We start from the raw sequence: 27422 nt of genomic DNA, 5'->3' as shown, positions 1-27422 counted from the left end.
TATATAATAGAAATGCATGATATAGTTCACGTATAGTGTCTACGTGCCTTCAGACAGAGGGCTTCTAGTGCTACCAATCTTTGCACAGCTAATCTCTCCCCTCCTCACCCACCACTGCCCCAGAGAGGTTACAATGGGCAAAAATTGGCCCCACAGGCTGGACTATTTTGAGCAAGGCGTGGAAGGGAATAAAAGGGCACAGAGGTAGAAAGACTTTCCTGGTCTTCTCCCTGAGTCTCATCAAATCTCAAAGGCAGAGGTGGTACCAGGGTGTGGGCCATTATGACTGGATCTCCAAACCTTTCCTTCCAGGCTTGAATCTCTGGGAGACCATCTGCTCCATCTCCCCGCTGTGCGTGGGCACTTGTTGAAATAAAGGGTCGGGAGCCCTGGTGGTCCCTGTTGCTTCTGGTCTGCCTGGTTTCTGTGCTTCACCTCTTGCTGACTCCCAGATCTTTCTGCCTGAGGACTTATTCTCAAATCAAGGTCAGTCCCTTTAAAGAACTAGCCTTAAATCGGCTTAGATTCCAACCCGCTTAATATTGCAGGTATGAGAGGGAAGGAAATGGCAAGGTGGTGACAACAGCAGCCTCCTTCGCTCCATTGATGTGAGGCTAAAATGGAGCGGAGAAGGCTCATGTCCCCACCTTGGGCTCCCTGGAGGAAAAGGCAGCAGATAAATGCAACAAATAAAGATGCACCTCAGTACATCCCAAATGACTTCTTTCCATGCATTGGGAGTTATCCATGCCAAAGGCTTAGGGTTCAACTGCCACACACTGGAACTGAACTCAGTTCTTCTAGATTGACTGGCCGTCTCAATAAGCTTTTTCTGACCACACAGCTACGAGATGCGCAGCTCTGTCTTGCTGAGATCATGTGGCAAAGAACGATGACATGGGTCTGTAGAACTGGTATCATCAAAAGATGCTGGAAAACACAACATTTTCTGGCAGCCTTATAGGAGGATAGTATTATCAGGGCCATTGTGCATTCTAGACTTCTGGAATATTTGAGAAGTATTTGTACCTCTGTCCAATGTCAAAGCCTCAGGTTGGCACTCATTCCTACTTACATAACAAAGGGGCAACGAGTTCACTGTATTTACTTTTGAGCATGGTTTCAATGACCAGCTAAGCAAAAGGGTATGCATTGTAAGTGCTGCTTGAGAAATGAGTAGGGACTAGAGTAGCTTTAATTGAATAAAAGACTCTGTGTATTACAGAGGAGGAGAGGAATGAAAGTTTGGAAGGCTGTGTGAGAGCAAGAAATAAGCTGAGAATTGCAAAAAAAAAAAAAAAAAAGTCAGAGGGAATAATGGAAATGTGGAGGCAAAACAACCACAACAAAAATTAAAAATGGAGGTAGCCCAATCTTGAGAAGTTTATGGTCTGCAATGCAGAGAGAGGATATCTACAGTTGATCTTTTCCCAGAGGAAGACAGATTTGCCTAAGCAAAGAGCCCTGGAGGATGAGGCTGAAGGCCCCTCCAGCCCAGCCTTGTGCATCCCCAGTGGCCGTGCATAACGCCCATGGAAGCCCGCAAGAAGGGCACCAGTGCAACAGCATCCTGCAGCTGGTGTTCCTCAGCTACTGCCATTCAGAGACATGCAGGGGGGAAATGGAGGAGCTGTGATTTATGTGGAAAGGGATTTGGGGGGTGATTTGCCTCCCTTTCCCTCCCCTTGTATTTCTGAGTCAAGTGGAGTGAAAAAGGCACACATACAGAGGTGTCTCTAGTCAAGAAATCTGTATTTTCAGGAAGGTAGGCACACAGGCTAGGTAGCTATGACTGCCAAAAGCCAGCATAAGGCTTGTTTCTATAGCCTGGTTGTGTAGGACGAAAGGCCATTTCATGTTCACATCCTTCTCCCGCAAAGCACAACGATTGGAGAGCTCCTGGTAAAATCAGAACAGACAATCACAGCAGGCAGAAACCAGGCAACAGACGCTTGCCGGTTGTGCTTGTTTCCAGGCCTGAGACAATCCCTGGACATGTACCATGACTGGGTCTGGACAACATGGTGAGCCCACAGTGGTAAAAAAAAATATAATCCCCGGTTGTGATGTGTGAACCCAGTCAGAGTTGGAGTTCCATGCTCAGAGAACCCTCTTCAGCCCTTGCCACCAGCCGTGTTCTTTCCATGCCAGCTGCAGCTCTGAGGCTGCCGGAAATTGGCCATCCAGGTGTTTTGCAGTGTTGGAGAAGCACAGAGGTGAGCTCACCTTCTGTCCATGATCCTGCCATCATCCTCTCAGTTTTCCCACAATTCCTTCCACCATGTTTCTACCACCAAATTAATATAAACATGTTAAAGGAAAACATGGTTGCATCCTGCCCTTTGTTTGGTAGCACTAAGAGCCCCCCCATTGGGAAGCAGCTCAGGGCAGAGGACAACCCAAAGAAACAGTATCAACAGAATAACTGATCCTGGATACAGTTTTATGAGTGCTGTGAGAAAGGTCTTGCTGAGAGTACTTATTTCCAGAAAAGGAGCATTCTCTTTGAGAAAGCTCTTGATACTCTGGTGTAGAAACACGATTCTTTTTATATGCAGCACCTTAAGAATTTGCTCCGGCTAGCATGCAAATTTAACTAAAAAATAACTCTGTTCACACGAACAACATCTGTGTATTCACAGAAACAGTCTGTGTGAAGCCCCATGGCGCTTTTGGTGTTACCTGTGAAAAATAACCTAAATGCTACATGTGGCTGGGCAGTGCACAGGGGGACTGGCTCAAAAGAATGCATTACGCCAGGCCTCCTCCAGCCACACTGGCTGCTGGTTGAAGTCCAGGCCAAATTCAAAGTGCCAGTGCTGACATCCAAAACCATTAATGGCTTGGGGCCAGCTTTTCTGGAGGATCGCCTCCTCCTCCGTGTGCCTTCCCAGGCCCTGAGGTGTTCTTTGAGGGTCCTTCTCTGGGAGCCCCTTCCAAAGGGACTGAGGTGGGTGGCTACCAGGGGGAGGGTCTTTTGGGTTGTGGCACCTCAGCTGCGGAACAAGCTGTGCACCTACTTCGTATTCTTTTCAGCACTAGGTGAAAACATTTCTATTTTCCCAGAATTTTAACAGTTTAACTTTTTAACTTTGTTTTTATATATATTCCATTTTATTCTGTACCACTGCTATGCTTCTATGCTGAATAACAGCAATTGCATTTATTTATTTATTTATTTATTTATTTAAAACTTTTATATGCTGTCACTACATGCCTCAGCATCTCGGGATGGCTTACAAATGTAGAATTAAAAACAATAAAACAATAACAAAGTCAATAAGATTATATAAAAACAAAAAGTGACTGTTAACAATAAAATTAATTTTTAAAATAGCCATTAAATAAAAAGGTTTTAACCTGGCGCCAAAAAGAATATAAACTCTGTGCCAGGCACACCTCTCCAGGGAGTGCATTCCATAATCTGAGCTCCACCGCAGAGAAGGCCCTGCTCCTGGTAGTAGTTCTTTTTATCCCCTTTAAAGAGGGCTCCCGGAGCAAAGCCTCTCCCACAGATCTTAAGGGGCGTGAGGACATGTAAGGAAAGAGGCGCTCCTTCAGGTATCCTGGTCCCAACAGCAATTGCTGTTATGGTTTTGTTCTTTTAAATTAATTGTGTATATGTGTCTTTTTATACTTTTGTTAACTTCCCAGAGAGCCTTGGCTATTGGGTGGTATAAAAATGAAGTACATTAATAAATAAAAAAGTAAAGAGATTGGTTGTTTGACAACTGCTCCACCAATCAAGGAAGAAAGGGCTCAGTTGGACAAAGCATCTGGAAGACATGAAGCTAGGGAAAGTCAAAGTAATGTGGGTGAATGGATTATTTGAGGAAGATGTCATTATAATCTCTATTGCTGAGAAAACCTTCATGCATCATCAGGATCCATCCTATCTATCTATCTATAGCTTTTTTAGACCATCCATCTACTGGCATCTCAGGATGGTTTACAACTCATTCTGAGTTGCATTCAGCTGGTGCTCTGTTCTCACCCCTGATGTGTGCCAATATCAGATTTATTAAACACAGGCATTATATATATATATATATATATATATATATATAGAGAGAGAGAGAGAGAGAGAGAGAGAGAGAGAGAATAAATGAGAGGGAGGGGGAGTATTTTCAGCTTTTTGGATGAATATTTGAAATAAGTTAACACATCAGCATAAGTAGATCTCCCATTGGCTTTTGACACCTAAAAGACTAATATTGCAATACTGAAAGAATAAATACCCACCTCCTGTAATGCAATGGTCTGAGGGTCTTCTAACACCTTTAACATTTGAACTGATGGCACTTTAGAGACCACTTTCAAATGCATACATGCATGGATATTGGCCTGCCTGGGCTGAAGTTTGTATCTTGCTCCATTATACAGATCTAATTATATTTCTAGGAACTTAAGTTTCTTACAGGATCATAATACAAAATGTACATTTTCTGTAACACCCATTCACTGTGAGATTGCTCTGAAAATGTGCTTTGCATCTGCAAGCACCGGCTGGTATATTTTGTCATATCAATGAAGGTGTTGATGTGGAAACCGAGAGGAGAGGAGCAAAAGGACGAAAAGCAAGTCAGGCAAAGCGGGACCCAGAAATTCTGCTGGGACAACAGTTTATTGCGTGGCCTTTCTGATATGTTTCTGTTAGTTCCCTTTCACCAGGAATGAACTCACTATGCATAAAGATGCAGGACGTGGGATGAGAGAGAGCGTATAATAGCAGCTGCTTTTTTCTTCTTATGAAGCTCTCATAACAATGACCTTATTCTTGTCCTTGGCGATCTTGTGAGTATTAAGTGTGAAAGAATCTGCCATTATGTCAAATCTAATCAGGGTGTTCTGGCTGGTTTCAGTCAGAAACCATAAATGTGGTGCCCCAGCTGTAACTTTGGAAAAGCACTCCAAGGATGGAGCAGAGGCTCCGAATTTGGAGAGCACTCCCTCTGCCCTCACCACCAGTATGGCTCCTTCTGCAAGATTTGCAGCTCTGAAGACAGATGAGCGATTCTGGAGCAAGCGGGAGGGGGGTGTTCCCAGGGGTTGGGAGGAGAGGGGCAAAGCGCTGCCTGGATATGAGAAATCCCAGCACAGTCTCAGTCACTCCTCTTTGTGAGGAGCGGTAAGATATTTAGACAGGTGAAACCAATAATGGGAGGATGAAGGAGGCACCGAGGTGGATCCTCCTGCCTTCCATTGGATGCTTGTAATCCTCCAGGTTTAGAGGGTTTTAGGCAGCCACATTGGATATACTGTAAATGATTTAAATGATATATCCTCCCTGCAGGCTTCAAATGTGTGGTTTTTTTTTATGCGGTTTGCAAAACATAATCCTCCATAAAACTCCAGAGCAACTGATTTGATACCTGAAGTTTCTTTTCTTCATCCAGCCCTTGGGACCTTGCTTACTAAGTAGCAAACTGCCTTAAGTACAGATAGTTCTGTGATTTCTCATTACAGTCACCAACTTACTGCTCGCCCAACTACTAACAGAAAATGTCTGGGCTGCATCCCCCTCTACCAGAGTGGCCATTGCGCTTTCCTTTGTCCATGTCTCCCTCCTCCTGTCTTTTTTCCGGCAATGAACCAAAGTGGCTTACATAAACCTCTTCATCCTCTCCATTTTATCTTAACAATCCTGTGAGATCGTTAGGAAGTCTATTATGGCAATCAAAGAGAACCTTTTCCTCCACAATTGGCTCATTATTCTGTACATGCCAAATAAGCAGCGCTTTATTTCATCTTTAGCATACCCTTGTTTTCTTAGTGGGCATTGCTGGGTCAAAAATGGTTGCCTAAAGGTTGGTGGCTGCTGGTTACTGAGTGCCCCCACTCATTTGGTTGCTGAAGTAAAAAATACCCAAATCCATAATAGGGCAATGCTGTGATTACAGGGGTCAGCACTAAAAATGTAACAGAATATGGAGCAACCATCTGAATTCTCCAGAACTCTTCATCAGATTGGATGTTACTAATAATGTAACAGAATATGGAGCAACCATCTGAATTCTCCAGAACTCTTCATCAGATTGGATGTTAAACAAAACGGGTGTGTGTGCAGACAGCCATGAAAGGGCAAGTGAGAAAGGAAGAGAGCTGGGATGGGATGTCCTGTTCACAGATGCCATTAAAATCAGAGCAAGGAAAGAGCAAGTGAAAAGAAGAGCAAGAAGAGCAAGAGAAACTGAATGTCAGTGGTGGGTAGGTAAATTTTAAAGCCACTCTTATGGGCAACAGTGATTGGTTGGAGCACACATCTATGTAGTGCATAATAACTGCAGGTACCACAAAAACCATCATTAAAATGCTTTGGAAAACGATATAATATTGAGGGAGAAATTGCATGAGGCAGACAGTCCAGGGCATACATTGCGTAATGCACCAGGGAGCCAGGATTACAATGTCAATAAGCATGTAGATCAGACCTTGGCTGGATTAGACTCTCCCAGATGCCACATAAGTTGGTGTTACACCTGGGAAGGCTGCAAAAAGCAACAGTTGCAGCAGCTGATTTCTCATTTTGAGAATATAAAATCTAACCATTCATCAGCTCTTAAGCCTTAAGTGAAACATGAAGAACCCTTGTTAGGGAGAGAAGTAAAGGGAAACACAGTCGTTTTTCACCTTCAAAGCAAAGGTGACCATGTAACATATATTCTATTCTATTTTATTTTTTTGTATTTTATTTATTTGAATTTTTTTGTATTTTATATGGGATTTTATATGGGATTTTAATGATTGTAAGCCGCCCCGAGGCTCATGCGATGGGGCGGCATATAAGTTGCTTAAATAAATAAATAAATAAATAAATAAATAATAGCAGTTTCTGCCCTGGGAGGGGAAGGCCATTATTTAGGGTAAAGTGGCAGAATCCTGGCAAGCACAATTTTCTTCTACTGTGGATCATTGTTTTGCATTGTAAGAGCCTAGCATACATGACAACATCAAACCTTTTGCTTTGATGACTTTCCAACAGAAGCCTTCTAAATGCATCTCCTATATTACAAAGTCCTGGACCTTCTAACTCCCCAGGCACATTTTGAGACTATTGTTTTAGCTGCAGTGGCGAGGCAGGAGTATTGTATTGTTGTCCTATTGTATTATTATACTAATTGCATTCTTGTGATTTTATCATGCATTTTATTAATTATTGTAATTTTGATTTTGTAAACTACTCTGTGAGTCTTTGGGCTGATGGGAAGGGTAGAAATATAATAAATACATAAAATAAATACACAAAAGAATACAGGTTAAATAAGTGACACTCTTCTACTCTGCTGATTCAGCTGATGGAACTGCTTCCATCACTGGAATCACAGCTTTGGATACAACTCGGCAATGGGGACAATGTCTTTTATGATTAGTTACAATGTCTTAACTAATCAATTTCTGATAGCAGTGTACTCGAAGAAAATAATTTGCTGAAGGCAGACTAAATCTCAGTCTTTATGGAAAGTAAGTAAAATCTAACACACTCCCCACCCCCCAAACCAAACCAAATAGTATTTTTCAACGTATAGTTTACATATTGTACATACATATTGTTACATACATTGTCTCTTTTGCATCTTTTCAGTGATGCCATCTCACCCAAACAAATGGTTTATTTAAAACCGTTATGGATCTTTTCTGCTCAGTTTGACCCTCCTTGACCCCAAATTGGGCAAAATGGTTCCTAGTGCCAACTATCAAAATTCATTCCATAAATTCTTCCTTTTTTTTCTGGTTAGAAGAGAGGGACGAGGTGGTAGACAAAGATAGGACAGCATTAAGCTCCCTGAATGCAGCAGGTGGATCGCACTATAAAAGCCTTGCTGCGAAGCACCCAAAATGTGGGATCTGTGGCCCCAGACTGAGTGCCACGGGCTCGTGCTACTTCGTACACAATGAATCTTTTGTGCGGGTGCAGTGGTCAGTGCAGCCTCCTCATCACTGATGGCCACCATCTTAAGATCGCGCGCTATCCCTAACAAGGTGACTTCCGGCACGCTTTCCTCCCAGGCGGTAGCGAGCGGTCCGCTCGCACGGACGGGATCTTCCAAAGCCCCTCGGCGAAGGCGGGCCTTGCGAGAGATGCCGAGGCGCCGCCACGGCGGGAGCCAATGGGCTTGCGCTCGGCGACTCTGCCGGCCCGAGGGGCTTGATGGAAGAGCCGGGCGCCCAATGCGCGGCGGGGACTGGCCCATGCCCGGCCCGCACGCCGGCTCCTTCCAATCGGCGGGGCGGGGCCGCGGCGCGTCTGGGCGGCGCGGAGCCCGGCGGGCGAGCGGTAGCGTTAATGGGCAGAGCCTCCGCGGCGAGCCGCTGCCACGCATGGCGGAGACGGAGGTGCCCCCCGAGGGCTCGGCGCGCCCTCCGCGGCGCTTCACCTGGGACGAGATCAAGCCCCGCTCGGGCCGGGCGCCGGAGCGGTGGCTGGTGATCGACCGGAAAGTCTACGACATCAGCCAGTTCCACAAGAGGCACCCGGGGGGCTCCCGCGTCATCAGCCACTATGCCGGGCAGGACGCCACGGTGAGCGGCGGAGGCGGGCGAGGGCGCTCGGGCCGGTGCGGGCAGGGGCCCTGCGTGTTACCCTTCCCGCGGGCTGCGCGCGCCTTGCCGGGAGGCGCGGAGGGACCCCCCGTGCAGCGGGCAGCGCCGGATGGGGGCGCGCGGGAGGGCGGCCTTCCTAGGAGCCAAGGCTGAATGAATGACTTGTGGCTGCGCCCGAGCCTAAGCATGTTTGCTCGGAAGTAAGCCCAAGCCTGCCCAGGGGGTCTCGCGGAGCTTTCCAGCTAAAGCTACGGAATTCCACCATCGCTGCACCTGTCACAGGATGGCACCTTAGATAGCTATGTTGGCCGGGTCCATGCAGCCGGGTCGCGGTTCCTCATGAGATGGGGGAATTGCTCAGCACCTTCCTAGTGGGTAGGATGTACATTATACTGATTGGACTGGAGTTCTGCTAATAATTGATAACCAAAAGAGAGAAGTGGCCAGGATGGAGTCTTATTTTGTCTCCTGGCCCCAAGGTGTGCAGGAGTTGGCTGGCATTGCTGAGCGGTGACAGAAAAAGCACTCTGCACATGTTTGGAAATACTGTATTTTGAATAAAGTTGACCTCTGGCTACCACTGCCTCGATCAAGGAGTGCTCACTTTCCTGGCTGTATGAACGCGTTCCCTAACTATCCTTGACTGGGATAGCTCTGTTGGTTGTTGCAGCCAAAAAGAAAAAGAAAAAAATATCCTCTTGTGGCACTTGAAAGAACAGGGCATTTCAATATGGCTTAAGCTTTTGTGGAGTAGATGCAGCTTATGAAGTGGACTCTAAGCCACAAAAGCTTGTGCCAGACAAGATTCTCTTGACTGTATAGAATATTTAGGAGAAGATGAAATGGATAAGAAGATGGAAAACTCTGTATAAGAATAAGGAATATCTATGCATATAACTGTCTAAAGATTTAAACAGTGTATGTAAGTGTTACTAATAAATGTGTGGAATTGAGGACTTGCTTTGGGTCAGAGAGCAGAAAATGTGGAAGAGCAGAAAGCCTAGATCCTGGAATATGGTTCAACAGTAGCTGAATGCCCCTTTAAATTAGAGGTGCGTAGAATGGACCAGATGCTTACCTGCAACTGCTGTGATTCACATGCAGGTCGGTAGGCTTGTAGTGTGGCAGGCCTCTGCCCCTGTTCAGAGAGGCTTCCTGCAATGAAGAAGCCTTTCAAGTTGCTTGAACTTGTTGCATCCCTGAAAGCGACCTGCGTTAAAAAGGGGGAGAGCGCAACAGAGGCATCTTTGGTTTTGCACAAAGAAATATTACTACAAGGAGCGCCCCCCCCCCACCCCTTTGACAAATCCAGTAGGACTCTGTGCAGTTCCTTTGCTAGGTCTTATCTGCCCCCACAGGTCTTATCTAGTGAAGAGAAGAAATCTTCAACTACTTCAGGGTCTTGTCCCTTGCAGGAAATGTTACACCCCCTTCCAGTGGTTCCCTGCCCCCACTCTCCAGGGAAGCTTGTTCTATAATTGCTGTTCGACTACATGGTCCCAGTAATCAGTTATAATACAGGTTAATTGTTGCCTTTTGTATTTTTCCCATGCTTTCCATTCTCACCCTTTCCTCTGTTTCCCATATGCTGAATTACACCTCTTGGGATACATATTTGTATGCTTTATTTTGCAGGGCTAGTTCCAAGAAGTGTGGATACACTCTGGAAGCACAGTCCTGTGCAGGCTCTGTGCAGAAAAGGCCTCTAATGTCAGCCTGCCCCAGCCAGCACGCTGGATGCCGTAGGACTGCATAAGAGAATGATCAGTTTGGATGATTTACCAGCTCCACTTTAGTAAAGGGGATATGCTATGCTCAATACCCCAGTAATCCCAGAGCCACACGCTGGTACTTTGAGAAGTGGCATTCATTGTGAAGGAACTATATAGCATTAGAATAGCCAAGAGAGCTGGTAAAGTGCTGAGAAATATGGGCATGTATACATCACAGACTTTGATTTTATGATGCTTGCGGTGCATGTTCCATTAAACATTCCTGGAAATGATAGTTTGGTCAGGTGCTAAGAATTCTCTATAGTATTCCTTCACCAGTACCTGCAAGCCCCAGGCTTACATAGAAGGAATACATGTCATTGTGCAGCTAGAGAGGTGAATAGCCTCTCTGTGTAGCTGTGTGGTTTAGGAATAGGGCCAATATGGATTAGGTTGGTTGAAGCCAACAAATTAGTTCTTTTTTGAGGAAATGCTTCATCAATGTTAGAATGGTGGGTCACAGTTTTCTTCATACTTTGCACAAAAACAATCAATTTTACTGTGAATGCATTGCTTTGTGTCTTTATCATCTATAAGACTGCATTGTTCTCAAGCAATACAAGTTCCATCTCTATCTGTTTAAAGCAGGTAGTGTGAACTGTTACTCTTTCCCTCTTTGTCTTGGCAAGGACCGCTTACTAGGATGCAGTGTTATAGTTAAGATGTTGAAATTAAAATCCTGAACCATATTATGTGTGGGCTCACTTGCCTAGCTACGTCTTACTACTGATATGTAGTATGTGTTTACATTTTATTTGTGCAACATCTTATTTGCCTTCATATATGCCATATGTATTTTATTTATTTTTACATGTATATATCACTTCCATAGCCCTGCAGGGCTCTCTGGGTGGTGTATCATCCAGAACAACTATATAACAAGAAAAAGAAACTGAACATAAAATTTGTACAGTAAAATACAGGACACTCTAACAGGTAACTAACTACAACAGTCAGTAAGATTAGCTCGGGCACAGGATTGTTAGAAACAATCATTAAAATCTCTTACGAACATAAAATATTAATTCAGCAATTCTTAAAATGTCTGGTGAATAAATACATGTTTGCCTGGGACTGAAAAGATAACCCCCAGCGAGTCACCAGATGTTGCAATAATGGTTTAATCAGCAGTAATAATTAAAATGATTGTTTTAATTAAATTAATTAATTTGCCTTCCATTCCTGCTAATAAAATTGCACACATTTAGGGTGTCCTACTGTGTTGATTTACCAGGAGGTAAATCATTGAACTAATTTGGACTAACTACCTAGCAGATGTGTATAGGATTGTTCTGTAAGTGACTATGTAGTGTGGGTATCATTGTACCTGCTAAGATAAAGGAGTGCTTCTAGTGCGCAATAGCATCTCTGTTATATATGCGGCTCATGTGGCTATAAGTCGAAATTGTAGCAAAATGTGATGGGGCTGGAAGAAATGGAGCTTGCTGTTAAATTGATTGTTTAATTATAATTGACAGCCTTTTTAAAATGTCATGCTGGGGTTACCCCATAAACTCATGTTACTTGTTACCTACATGTGGAAATGTGATCTAGGCAAAATGGATACATGGAGTCATGTACTCCAACCCAGATAGCCATCCCTGAAACATTGACTCTTTCGGTGGGGAGCACAGCCTGAAATGAAACTGTGTTGGGGGAGAGGATGCTTATCCTTCTTCTTTCCCATCCACTGTTTTGCCATTCCAGAAGGCCTTTCAAGGTACTCCCCACTTCCAAAAAGAGAGATTCCATGTGCCTGTTCATGTCTTTGTACCTTCATGGGAAAGAGGCAGTTTGAGGGGCTGATCCAGAGTGGAGAAGCAGCGGGTGGAGAGAGGGTTAAGCACCATCTCCCCCTCCCAGCTCTCGATCCCAAACTGCTCCTTCCTGAAAGGGCTCCTCTCTCCTCTCTCTCCCCGCACCCCAACAAAGTCCTGTTGGGACCTAGTTCTCTGAATCTGTGTGTTCATGCTGAGACAGTAAGTCTCAAGCTGGATATGTCTTCTCTCGTATCCTCTCAATCACCTTGTCAGGTTGATTGCTGTTATTTCCATTTTGCCTTTGCGAACCGAAGCTGGGAAAATTCTGATCTGGCTTTGAAACCCGTCTGTCATTGCAGTCATGGCTGAGCCCTGTCTTGGGCAGGGGCTGCAGTCCACTGGTCAGCCACCTGCTTGGAATGCAAAGATCCTGCGTTCCGTTCCCAGCGCTTCCAGGTAGGACTTGGATAGACTCCTGTGTCAATAGCACTGGGTGAGAGTGACCTGTAGCTTGGCTCAGCATAAGGCAGCTTTGTATATTCGTGCTGGAACCCAAAATAGGAATTCATTTCAATGGGGAAATCTGAACTCAGGTCCTAATTCAAGCTTCTGTCTGTTGAATTCCTTATGCTGTCATTACTGAGGGCCCGGCAGTGTATCATTTATGTGGCTGGGCATTTATGGAACTGGATATTCGTGTGCATACGGGAAACCTGCTGTCTTAGCCGGTCGGTCTGCATGACCTTCTGTTACAATCATCCACGCAGCCACCCTGGACTGTTTGGAAAGATAAGTGGCTGTGTGCAAAATCGCAATCTGTGTTTGTGGATGAATGGTTCTGTTGTCTGCTTCGTTATGCATGTAGCGCTCTCCAGACGTAAAAATGTGCTTGGCAAAATATGCATCGTTTGTGATTCTGTGAACTGGCTCGTAAATAAATCACTCTTAGAGCCATACATTTCAGCCTGGATTTAGCAGCCCTGCGGGCATGCCAGATACATAACACTTAACTGGTGAAAACAGAAACAAAGCCGAATAAAGCCAAAATACTGCTTATCTAAGGAATGAACCGAAATCATTCTTTTTTTTTTTAATTGCATTTTGCCAGGCAAATCTGGAAAAAAACGTTAAATAGCAGTTTCTGGTTTTTGTTCAGCTGCCTTGCTCAGTATTGTAATTGCATGCACTCTAAGCTCTCGCTTAGTCACCTCCCTCCTCTCCTTTTTAGCATTATTGCCAGGTTTAGAACCACCATTGTGACGATTGGTTGAAACTTGTGGTACCACCATCTACAGTTCTGCCTATGAACCTCCCCCTTTTCCCCTTCCAATAAGAAAGCGCAGAGGAAAGAACCACTCTCTCCCATTCCAAATTCAGATAAGCTTTGGCAGAGAGGACGCTTGCTCCCCCCCCCCCCGCCCGATGAGGTACATTGAGTGGAGGTGGAAGAAGCTAAATCAGTTGCATTTTAAAACGGCGTCCTGGCTGCAAGCCAGTTCAGCTAGCGCCGTCCAACATCATGTGGTGGCACTCAGCATGTGCCTACCAGTTTGCAGGAAATGATGACAGAAAAGTTCATTAGAGATTGTTTGGGTAAAATATGTTTGCAGTACAATCTTGGGATAGGCATGCCCAAGAGAAATCATTCTTTCTGGGTTCCTTAAGCCATTCAAGTAGGGATGGAAGAGGAGAGAGACAGAGATCTGTGTGATATAATTAGAGTTGTCTGGGAGTTGAAGAGCAGAGTCTGAAATAAAAAGTATTTCACAAATGCCACACGTGAAAGAGCTCTTGAGATCTTTCCTGCCATTGGTGCATATGTCTGAAAGACAGAAATTCACATTTTAAATGCTATCGTTATCCATGTGCAAATAGCTTTGCAGAAATGCATGTGATGGGGTTGCACTGCATCTTGCTTGTCCTGCGAACAGATAAGTTTTATCTGAAGTGAATTTTTAATCCTACATGAAACCCTTCCCATACAATCTTACACATTAGGAATGGTATTCTACATTTTAACTTCTCTGGGACTGAGCTCTGTCTTGGCCACTATTCACAGGACTGGTGGGACTCTCTTACCCAACCCCTGCTTTTCTATGATCATGAGGATCTGTGGCTAGCAGTCTTTTACCATTCATCCCTCAGTCCCACTTTCTGGTGAACCTGACATCACTGCTGAAAAGCCTTGATAATATGCTAATAATGTTAATAACCTTGTCAGTTTCGCTGGATATCCTAGATAGATGGCAAAGGGTGAGGGTGGGGGTGGGGATGTAATGGGTGTGCGGAAGTCAGCTCATACGCCATCGGATGGACACCATCACCTTAGGGACTGCATCTAAGAGTGCTTCCAGGCGCCCAGCTCCTTGTGTTAGGCAACTGTATGCCTGTGTTCCAGCATTTGCAGGAAGAATATGATGACTATAAGGTGGCTATTTTCAAACAAAGACTGACCAAGTATCCTGGGAGAAATTCAAATATGTTTCCACTGCGGCACCCAGAAGCCAGACAGAATCATCATACTCAGGACTGAGAGGTCTTGTCTGCTGCAATGTCATCAGAATAGAATTGTTCAGATCAAAATAAAGGCGAGAAACCAAGGAAACCGATGTTGGAGCTGGGAACTAGTCTAAGGACCAACTGCCCCTTATACATATATAAATCACTGTCTGCAGAGTTTAGGGAAACCTGAAGTGTGCATGTGTAACACGGGGAGACCTAAACTGAGGATGGGATATTGGGCTGCGTGCGTGGCCCCCATCAGATGCCCTGCATCCCAGATGGCTGCCTGAGAACACAATCCCACACAAGTTGAGGCAGAAAGGGGGCTCCCAGCATCCTTCCTGCCAGCCAGGCTGGAAGTGGTAGGATCTTTCTTAGTCTAAGTATATATAGGATTGCACCATAAGAGAAAGCCGAGAAATGACACATGTATTGAATTTGATTTTTGTATTGAAATGCTTTCATAATTCTAGGAAAATTGGCACACTTATCACCATTTTTGGATAGGACAGTATTTTGCAACATGTCCCGTTTTTTGTTTTATCTTCTCCATTGAAGGAGGAAAGGCCACAGGGCCACCCCCCCACCCCCCACTTCTCCATTTCTTTCTTTTTAATAGTTATGCCACAGCATTGTACTTCAGGTGGAGACAGCTGTGCGATGCCTTACCTTGTCCTTGGGTTTCACAGGATCCCTTCACTGCATTCCACCTGGACAAGAATCTAGTGAAAAAGTACATGAAGCCACTGTTAATTGGGGAACTTGCAGCAGATCAGCCCAGCTTTGAACACAGCAAAAATGTAAGTCTTTCTGAGGAGCCAGATCTGAGAAAAGGATCACTGTTGATGAAATGGCAAGCTGTGAACCTGGTAGTGGGGTCAGTCAAGCCAATGAGCTTCCCATCCAAGACAGTAAATACAGTCATAGAGGCTGGGGTCCACTGAGTCAAAAGCTAATTTTTCGGGTGGGGGAGGAAGGAGCAGTACTATATGACCAGTCAATAGAAAATATTTTAGTCAGAAGTTATGGGATGCTCAGAAATGCAAGTCTCACCACATTTGTGTATACAGCTTCCTCAGGGCAAAGCATTAAAGCTGTGAATCATACTTCAGTGGAGTGTGATGTCTCAGAAAATTACTGCATAAAGTATTCCTGGGAAAGTGCATCAAGAAATACACTAGGCATTTTTAAAATTTATTTATTTTTCCATTTATCTCCTGCCTTTTTCCTATAAAGGGCTCAAGGCAGCTTACATCTCTTCCTCCATCTTATCCCCACAACAACAACCCTGTGAGGTAGGTTGGGCTGAGAGTCTGTGATGGCCCAAAATCACCCAATTGGCTCCATGGCTGAGCGGGGACTAGAACCCAGATAGTCCCAATCCCATGCTCTTAACCACTACACCACACTGGCTCTCAGTTACATCTCAGTTTGTAGGATTAACCTTTCCTATAGCAGCTTTGATGCTCTGCTGCACCCTCTGTTTAGCCTTTGAGAACTGATTGTCAGTATCGCTGTAAATGTGAGACTAGTTATATGCTAAAGAAGTGGACCCACAAAGGGGTCCCAACCACTGGTGGATGGCTCGACAGACAAGGCCCGTGCAGGCACATTTCCTGTCCCCACCCTCGCCATCCTGTCCTTGCTGACAACTCCGTGCAATTGGGGCTGAACCCCTGCAGCAGAGAGTCTGCATGTGTGGAAAAGGCAGTGGAAACTCAGCTGTTGGGGCACAGAGGGCTGCAAAGCTGGTGATGGTGCTGCACTGGAGTGAGTGGGGCCATGATTTGCTAATGGAATTGCATGCCAGGGAAGGCCTGAATAGGACTAAACATGTTGGATGTTCCCTTCTTTGGAGAGAAAAAGTGTGCATCAGCCCTCTGTCTTTCGCCCTTTGCTACAGTGATGTTTCAAGTCCTGTTCTTTGCCATTGTGTCTGATGATTCAGTGCCCAAGTGTGCTGGACAGCATTCTAACAATAAGTCCCTTTTATCTGATATGGTGACTTCCATTTGGGATGAGCTATGAAAACAAAAAAGCTGAATTTGAATCTGTGGTCTCTCTCTAGATCAGTCTTCACCAAAATGGTGCCCTCTAAAAGTTTTGGAGAGCACCAGGCTGGGACAAGCTGGTCCAACAGACCCTCTTCAGAGCAGAAGCTGTAACTTTGCATCTCCCCCACAGAAGCAGATTATCCAGGACTTCCGTGAGCTCCGTGCGACTGTTGAGCAGATGGGCCTCCTGAATCCCAACCATCTCTTTTTCTTCTTGTATCTCCTTCACATCTTGCTTCTGGATGTGGCAGCTTGGCTCAACCTGTGGTACTTTGGGTCCTCCTTGCTGCCTTTCCTCTTCTCCGGATTGCTGCTTGGCACTGTCCAGGTAATCTGCCGTTCAGGTGGGCCAGGTCAGTGAATGAGACTGTGATTATGGTGGCATTCGCACTGCCACAAATTAGGATACTCAAAATGTTAAGGTAAACGCCAGCCTTCTGTAACTTGGAACCCTCCAGATGTGTTGGACTGGTATCCTCCCATCAGCATTAGTATAGCTGATGATGATAGCAATTGTAGTTCAGCACATCTGCCAGGTGGCAGGTTGGGGAGGGCAAGAGGAGACCGAGCAGCTCTAGAACTCCTTGAAAAGAAGCATCCGTGTGTTGCTCCCCACACCCCTTTGCCAGTCTGTATTTCTTGATAGATTTGTTCGTTGCCTTGGCTGCCCAAAGGCTTTCAACCCTTAAAGACTGTTCTGCCTTCCAACTGTAAGCTCCCTGGGGGCAGGGGCCTTTTTATTCATACACTCATAGCATCATGGAATAGCAGTACTGGAAGGGGCTAAGAAGGCCATCAGGCCTAACCCCCTGCTGGTGCAAGTCACCAGTCGACACCACCCCATCGTTGCTCATGATGCTCATACTACAGAAGTGCCATGTGCACGGATGGCGTGGCAACCGCGCTAGTAATGCGGGTGTTTTCCAGGCTCAGGCTGGCTGGCTGCAGCATGATCTGGGGCACCTTTCGGTCTTTGGCAAGTCTAAGTGGAACCACTGGGTACACAAGTTTGTCATCGGACATCTGAAGGTGAGTGACAACACTGACACCAGCTCTGGGCAGCAGGACGCATCAGCAGCTGAGTCCCCTGGGCTTATGGTTTGAGATTTAGACCCTCTCATCTGTTACCCTCTGCAGGGGGCACCGGCCAGCTGGTGGAATCACTGGCATTTCCAGCACCATGCTAAACCGAACTGCTTCCGCAAGGACCCTGATCTCAATATGCATCCTTTGTTTTTTGCCTTGGGAAAGAAACTCTCTGTGGAGGTGAGTCATGTAGAAATTTGAGAACGGCATGGGCTGTGGGAAGCAGGTAATGCCACAAAGCAGCCTCCTCCAGTCCAGTGGCCTCTCCAGCCTTTGGACTAAGTTTTAGAATGGTTATCAGATTTCTTGCCAGATGCTAAGCTTATTTACTCAGAAGTAGGTGTGTGTGACTGTGTGTTTTGTTTGGAAAAGAAACCTTTGAGCTTGAGGCAGAGAGGTTTGTACAGAGCTTTGAGGAATTATGTCGAAACAGCGACTGGCCCTTGGTTGTAATTCATTATCTCAACTCATTATCTCAAAAAGTTTCTCTTCCTGGACTCACTTGAATGGTGCTTTCTGGAGTATCTTTGAAATAAATGTAGAATGATTTATCATAATCACTTTGACTTAAATCCTGAATTTCAGAAGGAGTAGAATGGCATCAGTGCTTTACTCTATTTAAAACTGAGGCCAAGCCAAATCCAAATCTCATTTGTTTCACTATATCCTATATAGGAGAAATAAATATGAATATAAATATTGGATCACTCTGGTTATTGCATAAACAAGTTCTGGCTGTCATGGAAAAAGACCAGCAGTATCCAGTTCATATCTTTAGAAAGAATACGTGTACAGTCCTCCTGAGAATGTATTTATGAGGGCTCTGATTTTGGATTTCTGTTCTATGCTTGTGTCTCCTTCCCCCACTGGGGCTTACAGCAGTGTGAGGGACAGAGTGGAGAAATGGCATGTAGAGAAAGGCTTAAGCGCCACCTCTCCCCCCACCATTGCGCCAGCCAAAACTAGGGTGGCCTCTTCTCCCAGCTGAAACAATGCTGCTGCTGATGATGATAATTTAAAAATATGACATAAACAGTTCTCCTGTTTTGGGTATGATAGAATTATAGCCATGTTCTGCAATGTCTTGTCTTCAGAGACTTGTCTTCAAATTCATAATTTCCTTGCTCTACCCTTCCCCAAACTCCTAAAATTCTGTTTAAAGATTCTGTTCTCAGAAGAACAGAAAATTCAAAAATTGAAAGATTTGAAATGGAGCCAAGCTCAAGGAACCAAGGTTCAATTTGGATGCCTGGAAGTACCTCCTGACTGTTGGACCCCAAATGTATGGAATAGGCTTCCATGGGGGGGGGGGGGTTGAGGCCCCATCGGTGCGGGTGTTCAAGGATAGGCTAGACATGCACATGGTAGGCATGTCATGAGCAGAGCCGACTGGAGCCAGGGGTCAGACTAGATGGCCCGGGTGACCCTTCTGACTCACTCAGTTTCTGTGTCTATGTTAAAGATTCCATTTCTTCTAGTGGGTAAGGCCTGGTTTGCAATGCAGTGCTCACCACCACCCCATGCCCTCCCTACCCCCAACAGCACACCCTTCCTAACCCTTGGCTGCCACATCTCCCTACCAGCCAGGAAACCACTTCTCCGTGCAGGCAAGGAAACTGGGAGTCAGGGGTTGTGTGGCTACAGTGCCCCACAGCAGTGGTGGGGAGAGATGAGTGGAAGGAGGTGGCCACTACCTGACCGACCAGAAGAGCAGGAGCAACTGTCAGGCAATCAGGGAGGAGAAGGCAGATGTGGCTGGGTTGGAGGTGGCGGAAGAGGCAGAGGTGGTGGTGGGGAAGAAGTCTAGCAACGCAAGTAGCCGGAAAAGAAGGGGAAGGAGGAAATCTGGAGGAAGATGCAGAAGATGCTACAGGGGTGGCAGAAGAGGAGCAGAAGAAAGAGTTAGGGTGGTCACGGGAAAGTAGATCTGAGGAAGCAGGAAAGGGAGCAGAAAGGAGAAGATAGGAGGGGTTATTAAAAGAGGAGCCCCAGCAAGTGGAGGAGAACTAGAAAGAAGGGAATACCAAAATACCAAGGAAATAGCCTCAGCTGTTGAGCAGTATAGAAATGTAATGAAAGACTGGCCCAGGAAGGAAGCTACAGTGCCTTGGCTCATGAACTTAATCCGTTCCAGGACTCTGGTCATGAGCCAAATTGGTCGTGAGTCAAGTCAAATGTCCCCATAAGGGTCACTGTAAATAAGGTTAATCCATTCTGCAACTATTTTTTTTCTCACAAAAATTTGAAGCAAAGTGACAACAAAGATCACAGCCATCTCCCCCCCCGACACACACACACCCCAAGCACAAGCGCGGCCATCTCCCCGCCCACCCCCAGCATTACCGAGATTGGGCCTGTCATCCCTGCAGGTGCCCGTCATCCCGGCGCACTGGGGGGTAATGGGGAGAGATGGGCATGATCGCGGGTGCACTGGGGGAGGGAGAGATGGGTGCAAACGGAGCACTGGGGGTGGGGAGATGGCCTCGATCGCAGTTCCGTTCATGCAGGGAAGGTGTGCCTGATCAGAGGCGCACTCCTGTAGGAAAGACAGGCAGAATCTCAGCCATCTCCCCCGCAGCTCTGCTTTGCTGCTCCTGTCTTTCCTGCAGCAGTGCGCCTCTGATCACGGATGCCTTCCCTGCATGAATGGAACTGCGATCATAGCCATCTCCCCACACAGGGTGGGGGAGGGGGGGAAGATGGCTGCGATCTTGGTCGCTACCCAAAGTGGTGTTCGCGACCCAAGTAAAAATTTTTCAGTAATTTTTGTTCATGACCCGATTTGTTCGTGAGCCAAGGCATTCGTGAGCCAAGGCACCACTGTATTTGGGCTTGTAGTCTTTTGTGCAAGGGTCCCCCTAAAAATGATAATTGTCCCTGTCTACCATGGGCTGAGACTTTGCCCGATATTTCTTTGAGTACTTCGGTATGTGGGGATATTCCAAAAGGCTTGCTTTGTCTGAGACTTCCCTTTCATTCATTAACCTGCTTTGCTTGGCAAGTGCCAAAGGGTGTTTCAGGGCAGTTCTTAACACCTGAGTTGCTCAATCCGCCGTCTCCGCTGGCTGGCAAGAGGTGGAAGAAGCACCTCGGTGGCGCTCCTGGAGAAGCTCATCCTGGTGAAATGCTGCCCCTGCCTGGTGCACAGTGCTCAGTGCATGCTGGTATTAACATGTAGCGCACTGCGTTCATCGGGGCATTATGGGCGTTTTAGATGGCGCACCAAAGTAGAAGCATGCTGGAAAACGGTGCTGGGCCAGCGCAGAAACATGGAGACAGATGCGTGTTGCCTGAGCACTTTCCTGGCATGAGCAGAGCAGAGAACTGCAAGAGCAAAGCGTGTATAAGGCAGGTCAGCAGTCCTCATGGAACACAAGGCAGGAGACCGGTGGATACGTATCCGGTGAAACGTAGGAGAGGTTGCTTGCAAGTAGTCCTGTTGACTAGCTTCCCTGCTTCCTTACAGCTTGGAAAGCAGAAAAAGAAGTTCATGCCTTACAACCACCAGCACAAATATTTTTTCATCCGTGAGTATCATTTCTTTTCTGCACTATCACAGCTGTTTGCTCCCACCCACAAAGCTCCCAAGGGTTGCTGGCTCACAGGCATTTTTAGTTGCAGATGTCTTGCTTGTGCATATCTTGGCTAATCATTTGGAGAAAGATTTAAAGTTTCCTTAATTTCCATAGGAAACCAAATGAGTGCGTATTGACTGGAGCTGGACCCAAGTATTCCAAAATGGGGCAAGAGGGGGAGTCATGACATGCCTGCCACCTAAACCTCCCCACAATAGATTTTCAGCCTTCTTCGTCATGGCCTCTGTGCATCACACATATGGGTTGCTGCGCCTGCGCAGTGCCTAGGCCGGAAGATTAGAAAGCTAACGGTTTTTGGCGGGAAAACTCCTCTCCCCTCCCCCTTTGTTGTATAAATAGAGCGGAGTGTCCGCCATTTTGCTCAGCCTTTGCAACCGCCGTTCGCTGTGCCTCGTGCCTGTTCATCTCTCGCTATAGATCTGTGCCTCTTTGTTGTTTTTTTCTCAAAAAGTTTAAACTTCTCTTACTCCAAGTTTGTTCTTCTCCCCGATTCTGTCCGTTTTCTTCTTGAATTCTTTCTCTCTCTCTATATATATATACACATACATACATACATACATACATACATATATATATATATATATATATATAAAATATATTATCTTACCCTCTATACTGTCCTCTTTTCTTCATTTTTCCGCGATGGTGCAGCGGGTGGCATTCCGCAAATGTATTGAATGTGGATCTAAAATGTCGCCGGCTGATCCACATGATCTATGTTTCCTCTGCCTCGGTGAGGGACATAGGACCGACAAGTGCGGTCATTGCTTGGCATTTACCAAGTAGGCACGGAAAAATAGGGAGAATTGTCTCAGAAAGCTCCTATGGGATCAGGCATTAATGCAGTCCGACCAACTGCTCCTACGGCCTGCTTCCTCTTCGTCTGTGCCTCTTCAGTGCTCCTCCTCCACCGTGAGCGCTCCGGCGAAGCGTCCTTCCTCAACCTCTGCCGACCCTCCTCAGCGTCCTTCGGACGAGGGCGCCGCTTCTGTGGCGGCTCAGTTGCTGCCTTCTCCCCCAACTAAGAAACGGGAGAAGCACAAGCATACCAGTCTGGATAAAACCTCCACCCATAAGAAGTTGAGGAAGAAAAAGGTGGATAAGCCTGCTCGCAAGAGCAAGAAACCTGACCGCCCAAAACAACGAGGCTCAGGTTCATCGGGCTTCTCGGTACCGACGGCCGCCACGGTACCAACCCCCTCGGGACCGGCCCTGCAACTCGTTATGCAGGTGGCACCACCGGAATCCCCCAGGCCAGCCACTCGGCCTGAGAGCGTGCCTTCCCAGCAACAGGAGGAGCCACTTTGGGAGTCCATCTCTGATGGCGAAATCACAGACTCCCCGCCGAGGGAACGCTCATCAACACCCATGCCACTGACTGAATCTCATGTGGCCTCACCATTACCTCCTAGAGGTCGCAGCCGTTCATCCGAGCGTCGAGATGAAAGTTGGTTGATTCCGGGATATGGTGCTCCCCCCGGCTGGGGTGGATACCAGCCATATCCCTATTTCCCTCGTGAGCAGAGATCACCATCGGTCCTGAGGGATGTGCCATCCACCTCCAGGCATACGGAGACGAGGCACCCAGCCTCCCCTGAAACCTCCTCCTCCTCAAACGACGACCGGCCGCACTACGTGGAAGACTCCGAGGACTCGGAGGTCGACTCCACATCCCCTGATGTGGCTGTCGCATATCAAGGGCCTGCTTCACCCGACGAACCTCATGTCTCGTTCACAGAGCTCATGTCCCGCTTGGTTCGTTCGCTTGAAATCGAAGCCCATGAACAGCCAGGCCCTTCGACAGATCGCTTCTATGACGTCATTAGGGGAGAGCAGTCCGCATCCATAGCTCTGCCGCTTATAACTACAATGCGCCAGGCTATGGTCCAACCCTGGGACCAACCGGCCCAACCACAAGCGACCTCCCGCAGATATGAGGCTATGTATAGAGTTTGGGACGATGACATTCCCTTCCTGCTCCGTCACCCAAAACCGAACTCTCTTGTGGTTGAATCCTCCCAGGGCAGGGAGTCCAGGGGACATACCACTCCTTGGGACAAGGAAGAGAGGAAAATCGATATGCTTGCGTGCCAAGTCTATGCGGCCTCTGGACTCGGCGTGCACATATCGAACTATGAAGCAACACTGGCACGTTACCAGTACTTTATCATGCAGAAACTGGCTAACATTGCTTCCTCCCTTCCGGACCACCAAGCGGACCTTGCCAGGGTTTTTATTAAGGAGGCGATGCAGGTGGCGGTACAACAGCTGTCTACCACTCGTCACCATGTAGACACCGATTCAAGGGCCCTCGTCAACGCCATCTCACTACGCCGACATGCGTGGCTGCGCAATTGTAATTTCCCTGATGAGATGAAGTGCAGAATCGAGGAAATGCCTTTTGATGGTACCAGTCTGTTCCACCAGAAGACTGACCAAAAATTAAAGGCGATTCATGAATCACGCCTAACCGCACGCCGCATGGAGCTCCCGCAAAAACATAAGTGGCAGTGGCCCCAGTCATCCTACCGGAATCAACCATATTATCCGCGCCAGCAAAACTACCCTCAAACCCAACAATACCAACAACGGCAGCGTCGGAGGCAGCAAGCACAACAGCGTTTTTCCCAAGGCTGTAGGCAATTCGATACCAATAAATGCCCACGTTGACGGCTTGCGCGAACCATGCTCCAGCACCACCTTCCCTTCTCCCTTTTGGGGACCGGCTCCAGGGCCTACTCCCCATTTGGGAGTCCATTACATCTGATAGGTGGGTGTTATCTATCATCTCGTTCGGATATAGGATAGAATTCGATGTTATCCCTCCTTCGAGCCCGATTCGCTTCACACCTTCTTCATTGGTGCTATGTGATGAAGTCTCACAGCTACTTCTCAAGGGAGCAATTCGAAAATTGTCCTGCTTGGAAGGATTGCATGGATTCTATTCCAGATATTTTACGGTCCCGAAAAGGGATGGTGGTCTCTGTCCGATCCTGGACTTACAAGCTCTTAACAAGTACATCAAACCAAGGAAGTTCCAGATGACCACTTTACAGAACATTCTTCCATTATTGAAAAGTGAGGATTGGTCCGCGTCACTGGATTTGAAGGATGCTTATTTTCATATTTCCATACATCCTTCACACAGATGCTTTCTACGTTTTACTGTCGGATCCGACCTGTTCGAGTTTAACATCCTACCCTTTGGCTTGGCCACAGCCCCTCGAGTCTTTTCAAAGTGTATGGCACCGGTATGCGCACACTTGCGGACTCGCGGAGTACAGGTTTACCCATACTTAGACGACTGGCTGATCATCTCGCAATCCGAACAAGCTCTCTTGTCTAATATACAAATGACCTGCGCTTTGCTCGATGCTTTTGGCCTCTGCATTAACCGTGACAAATTGACCCTTATTCCCACGCAGGTCATCGATTTCATCAGGGCACGACTCGACTCGACACAGGAAAAAGCTTTCCTCCCACCGAAACGTCAGAATGCTTTATGCAGCCATATTCATCGGATTTGATTACACGGAACGGTTCCAGTCTTGTCCGTTCAGAGACTACTGGGGCATATGGCTGCTGCTATTGTCATTGTCCCGTATGCCAGGTTACGTATGCGACCCATTCAACTGTTCTTCAACGCTGTTTTTCAACCGCAACAAGATCCTGCCACCAAGCAGATTTGGATCCCGCATGCAGTCCTTCACACTTTAACGTGGTGGTCCATCACAGACAACCTGTTGATCGGCACCCCATTTCGACCACCTCGGCCAACGACGACTCTGTACACCGACGCATCCCTCCTGGGATGGGGTGCGGCATGTTCGGGACTTCGGGTCCAAGGTACTTGGAACCGACGAGAGGCGAGGAAACACATCAACTTCCTGGAACTTCTGGCGATTTTCAACGCCCTCAAGGCTTTCGAGACTGTGTTATGCCATCAAATTGTCCAAATTGCATCAGACAATATAGCGGCAGTTTTCTACATCAACAAGCAGGGGGGCACAAAATCTCCAGCCTTAGCACACCTACTAATGGACATTTGGGACTGGTGCATACCGAGGAACATCACGCTTATGGCGGTTCACCTGGCTGGAACCGACAACGTCGAAGCAGATACATTAAGCAGACAGATGTCAACAACCCACGAATGGGAGTTGGACAAACAACTTTGCGAGGGACTCTTCCGCCTGTGGGGTTATCCGGATGTGGACCTGTTCACCACGTGACAGAACAGCCTGTGTGCCCTTTACTGTTCCAGAGCGGGCGTCGGGCCGGGATCGATGGGAGATGCTCTCATGGTCCCTTGGAGCAACATGACTTTTTATGCGTTTCCTCCAATCCCACTTCTGACGAGAGTGGTAACAAAAATAGCGCAGGACAGGGCCACGGGGATACTAGTGACTCCATGGTGGCCAAGACAACCATGGTTTACCACTCTCTTGCTGCTGTCCAGAAGAATGTTCCTTCACCTACCAACTCTCCCGCACTTGTTAACACAACAAGGAGGAGCGACCCGCCATCTGGATATATTCTCTCTGAAGCTGATAGCATGGCGAATCACCTGATTCACGTCACCGAGTCGGTACCGGGGACACCTCACACTACGGTGACCTCACTCAACACATGGTATATGCAGCCCCAACTTTGAATTCGACAGCGAATATCACGATACCGATGCCTACCGACAGAGAAATTCAGGCGATTATCGAATCTGCATTAAGACCGTCCACTCGTCGTTCCTATACGGCTAAATGGAGAAGATTCTCCTCTTTTGCGGAGTGCCATTTGTTCTCCCCTGCAACGGCTTCAGTCACCAATATCTTACAATTTCTTTTACATTTGCATCATGAGGGACTTAAACCGTCATCCATCAAAGTTTATGCAGCCGCTATATCCCATTATTGTGGCACTATACACGGGTTATCAGTCTTCTCACAACCGCTGGTTCGGCGCTTCATTAAGGGACTACGAAATTTACATCCGTCTATTCGCCCTGCCATGCCAATGTGGAGTCTTTCTGTAGTACTCCAAACACTTACCAAACCACCGTTCGAGCCTTTAGCAACTGCGGACTTACGCCTGGTGTCATGGAAAACTGCCTTTCTAGTAGCGGTTACATCAGCACGAAGAGCTAGCGAGCTTTGTGCTCTCCGCATAGACCCACCATTTCTGAACTTCCATAAGGAAAAAGTTGTCCTTCAGATGGATTTCTCCTTTTTACCCAAGGTGGCCACATCGTTCCACCTGAATCAGGATATCGTTCTACCGGCTTTCTTTCCGTCGCCGTCGACCCCGATAGAACGTGCTTTACACACGCTTGATGTTTGCCGCTGCTTGGCCTTTTACAGATCCTGCACTGAATCTTTTCGTACTACTAATAGACTTTTTGTTAAATACTCTGAGCAAAAAAAGGGATCACCGATATCATCTCAGAGACTCTCTAATTGGATCACCCAGACTATTGTCCTGGCTTATCAGCTATCGAAAATAGACTTACCTGTCTCTCCAACTGGCCATTCTACTCGAGCAGTAGCGACCTCGTCCGCTTTTGCCGCAGGGGTTCCGTTGCAAGACATCTGCAGAGCTGCGATCTGGGCTGGTCCATGTACTTTTGCCAAGCACTATCGGCTTGATGTACGTGCCAGACGGGATTGCTCTTTTGGTAGAGCTTTTCTCTCATCCGTTCTTCGATGATGACACCTCCCTCCGCCGAGTCTGGTATGTGTGATGCACAGAGTCCATGACGAAGAAAAGCAGGTTGCTTACCTGTATCTGATGTTCTTCGAGTGGCCATCTGTGCATTCACACAACCCACCCACTGGCCCCACTCGGTGTCGGTGAGTGGATATCGTGTTTTTTCTCGGTACCGTACTATAATTTGCATCGGTACCATTTGGATTATATTGCTGAGTGGTTATTTTTTTTCGGTACCGAAATATTAATGGCATCGGTACCGGGAGGTTATATCGCTGACTAGAGATTGTTCTCGGTACCGTACTATAATTCACATCGGTACCGTGGGAATATAATGGTGTCTTATCATTACTTTATTTTTAAACTCTAGAGGGCGAAGGTGTGGTCTTCAAGGCTGAGCAAAATGGCGGA

General features: G+C 46.8%; 1 protein-coding gene across 2 annotated transcripts in view; it reads left to right on the top strand.

Moving 5' to 3' along the window:
- The first annotated feature begins 8314 nt into the window (after positions 1-8314).
- The window catches only part of LOC123021210 (acyl-CoA (8-3)-desaturase-like), a 31355-nt gene continuing 12247 nt past the window's right edge, over positions 8315-27422 (top strand). Inside the window, exons 1-6 of one of the 2 annotated variants that reach the window (XM_044425797.1) lie at positions 8315-8520; positions 15265-15375; positions 16760-16957; positions 17557-17658; positions 17767-17895; positions 21182-21242. In XM_044425797.1, coding sequence (XP_044281732.1) covers positions 8320-8520; positions 15265-15375; positions 16760-16957; positions 17557-17658; positions 17767-17895; positions 21182-21242 — 802 coding nt within the window. In that variant the 5' untranslated portion in view covers positions 8315-8319. The remainder of the gene's footprint in view (positions 8521-15264; positions 15376-16759; positions 16958-17556; positions 17659-17766; positions 17896-21181; positions 21243-27422) is intronic. The other variant, XM_044425798.1, reaches the window with a different exon arrangement.

Source organism: Varanus komodoensis, unplaced genomic scaffold, assembly GCF_004798865.1.
Source record: "Varanus komodoensis strain SLA01 unplaced genomic scaffold, ASM479886v1 scaffold16, whole genome shotgun sequence".
NCBI lineage: Eukaryota > Metazoa > Chordata > Lepidosauria > Squamata > Varanidae > Varanus > Varanus komodoensis.
This window is presented reverse-complemented; position numbering and strand designations above follow the sequence as displayed.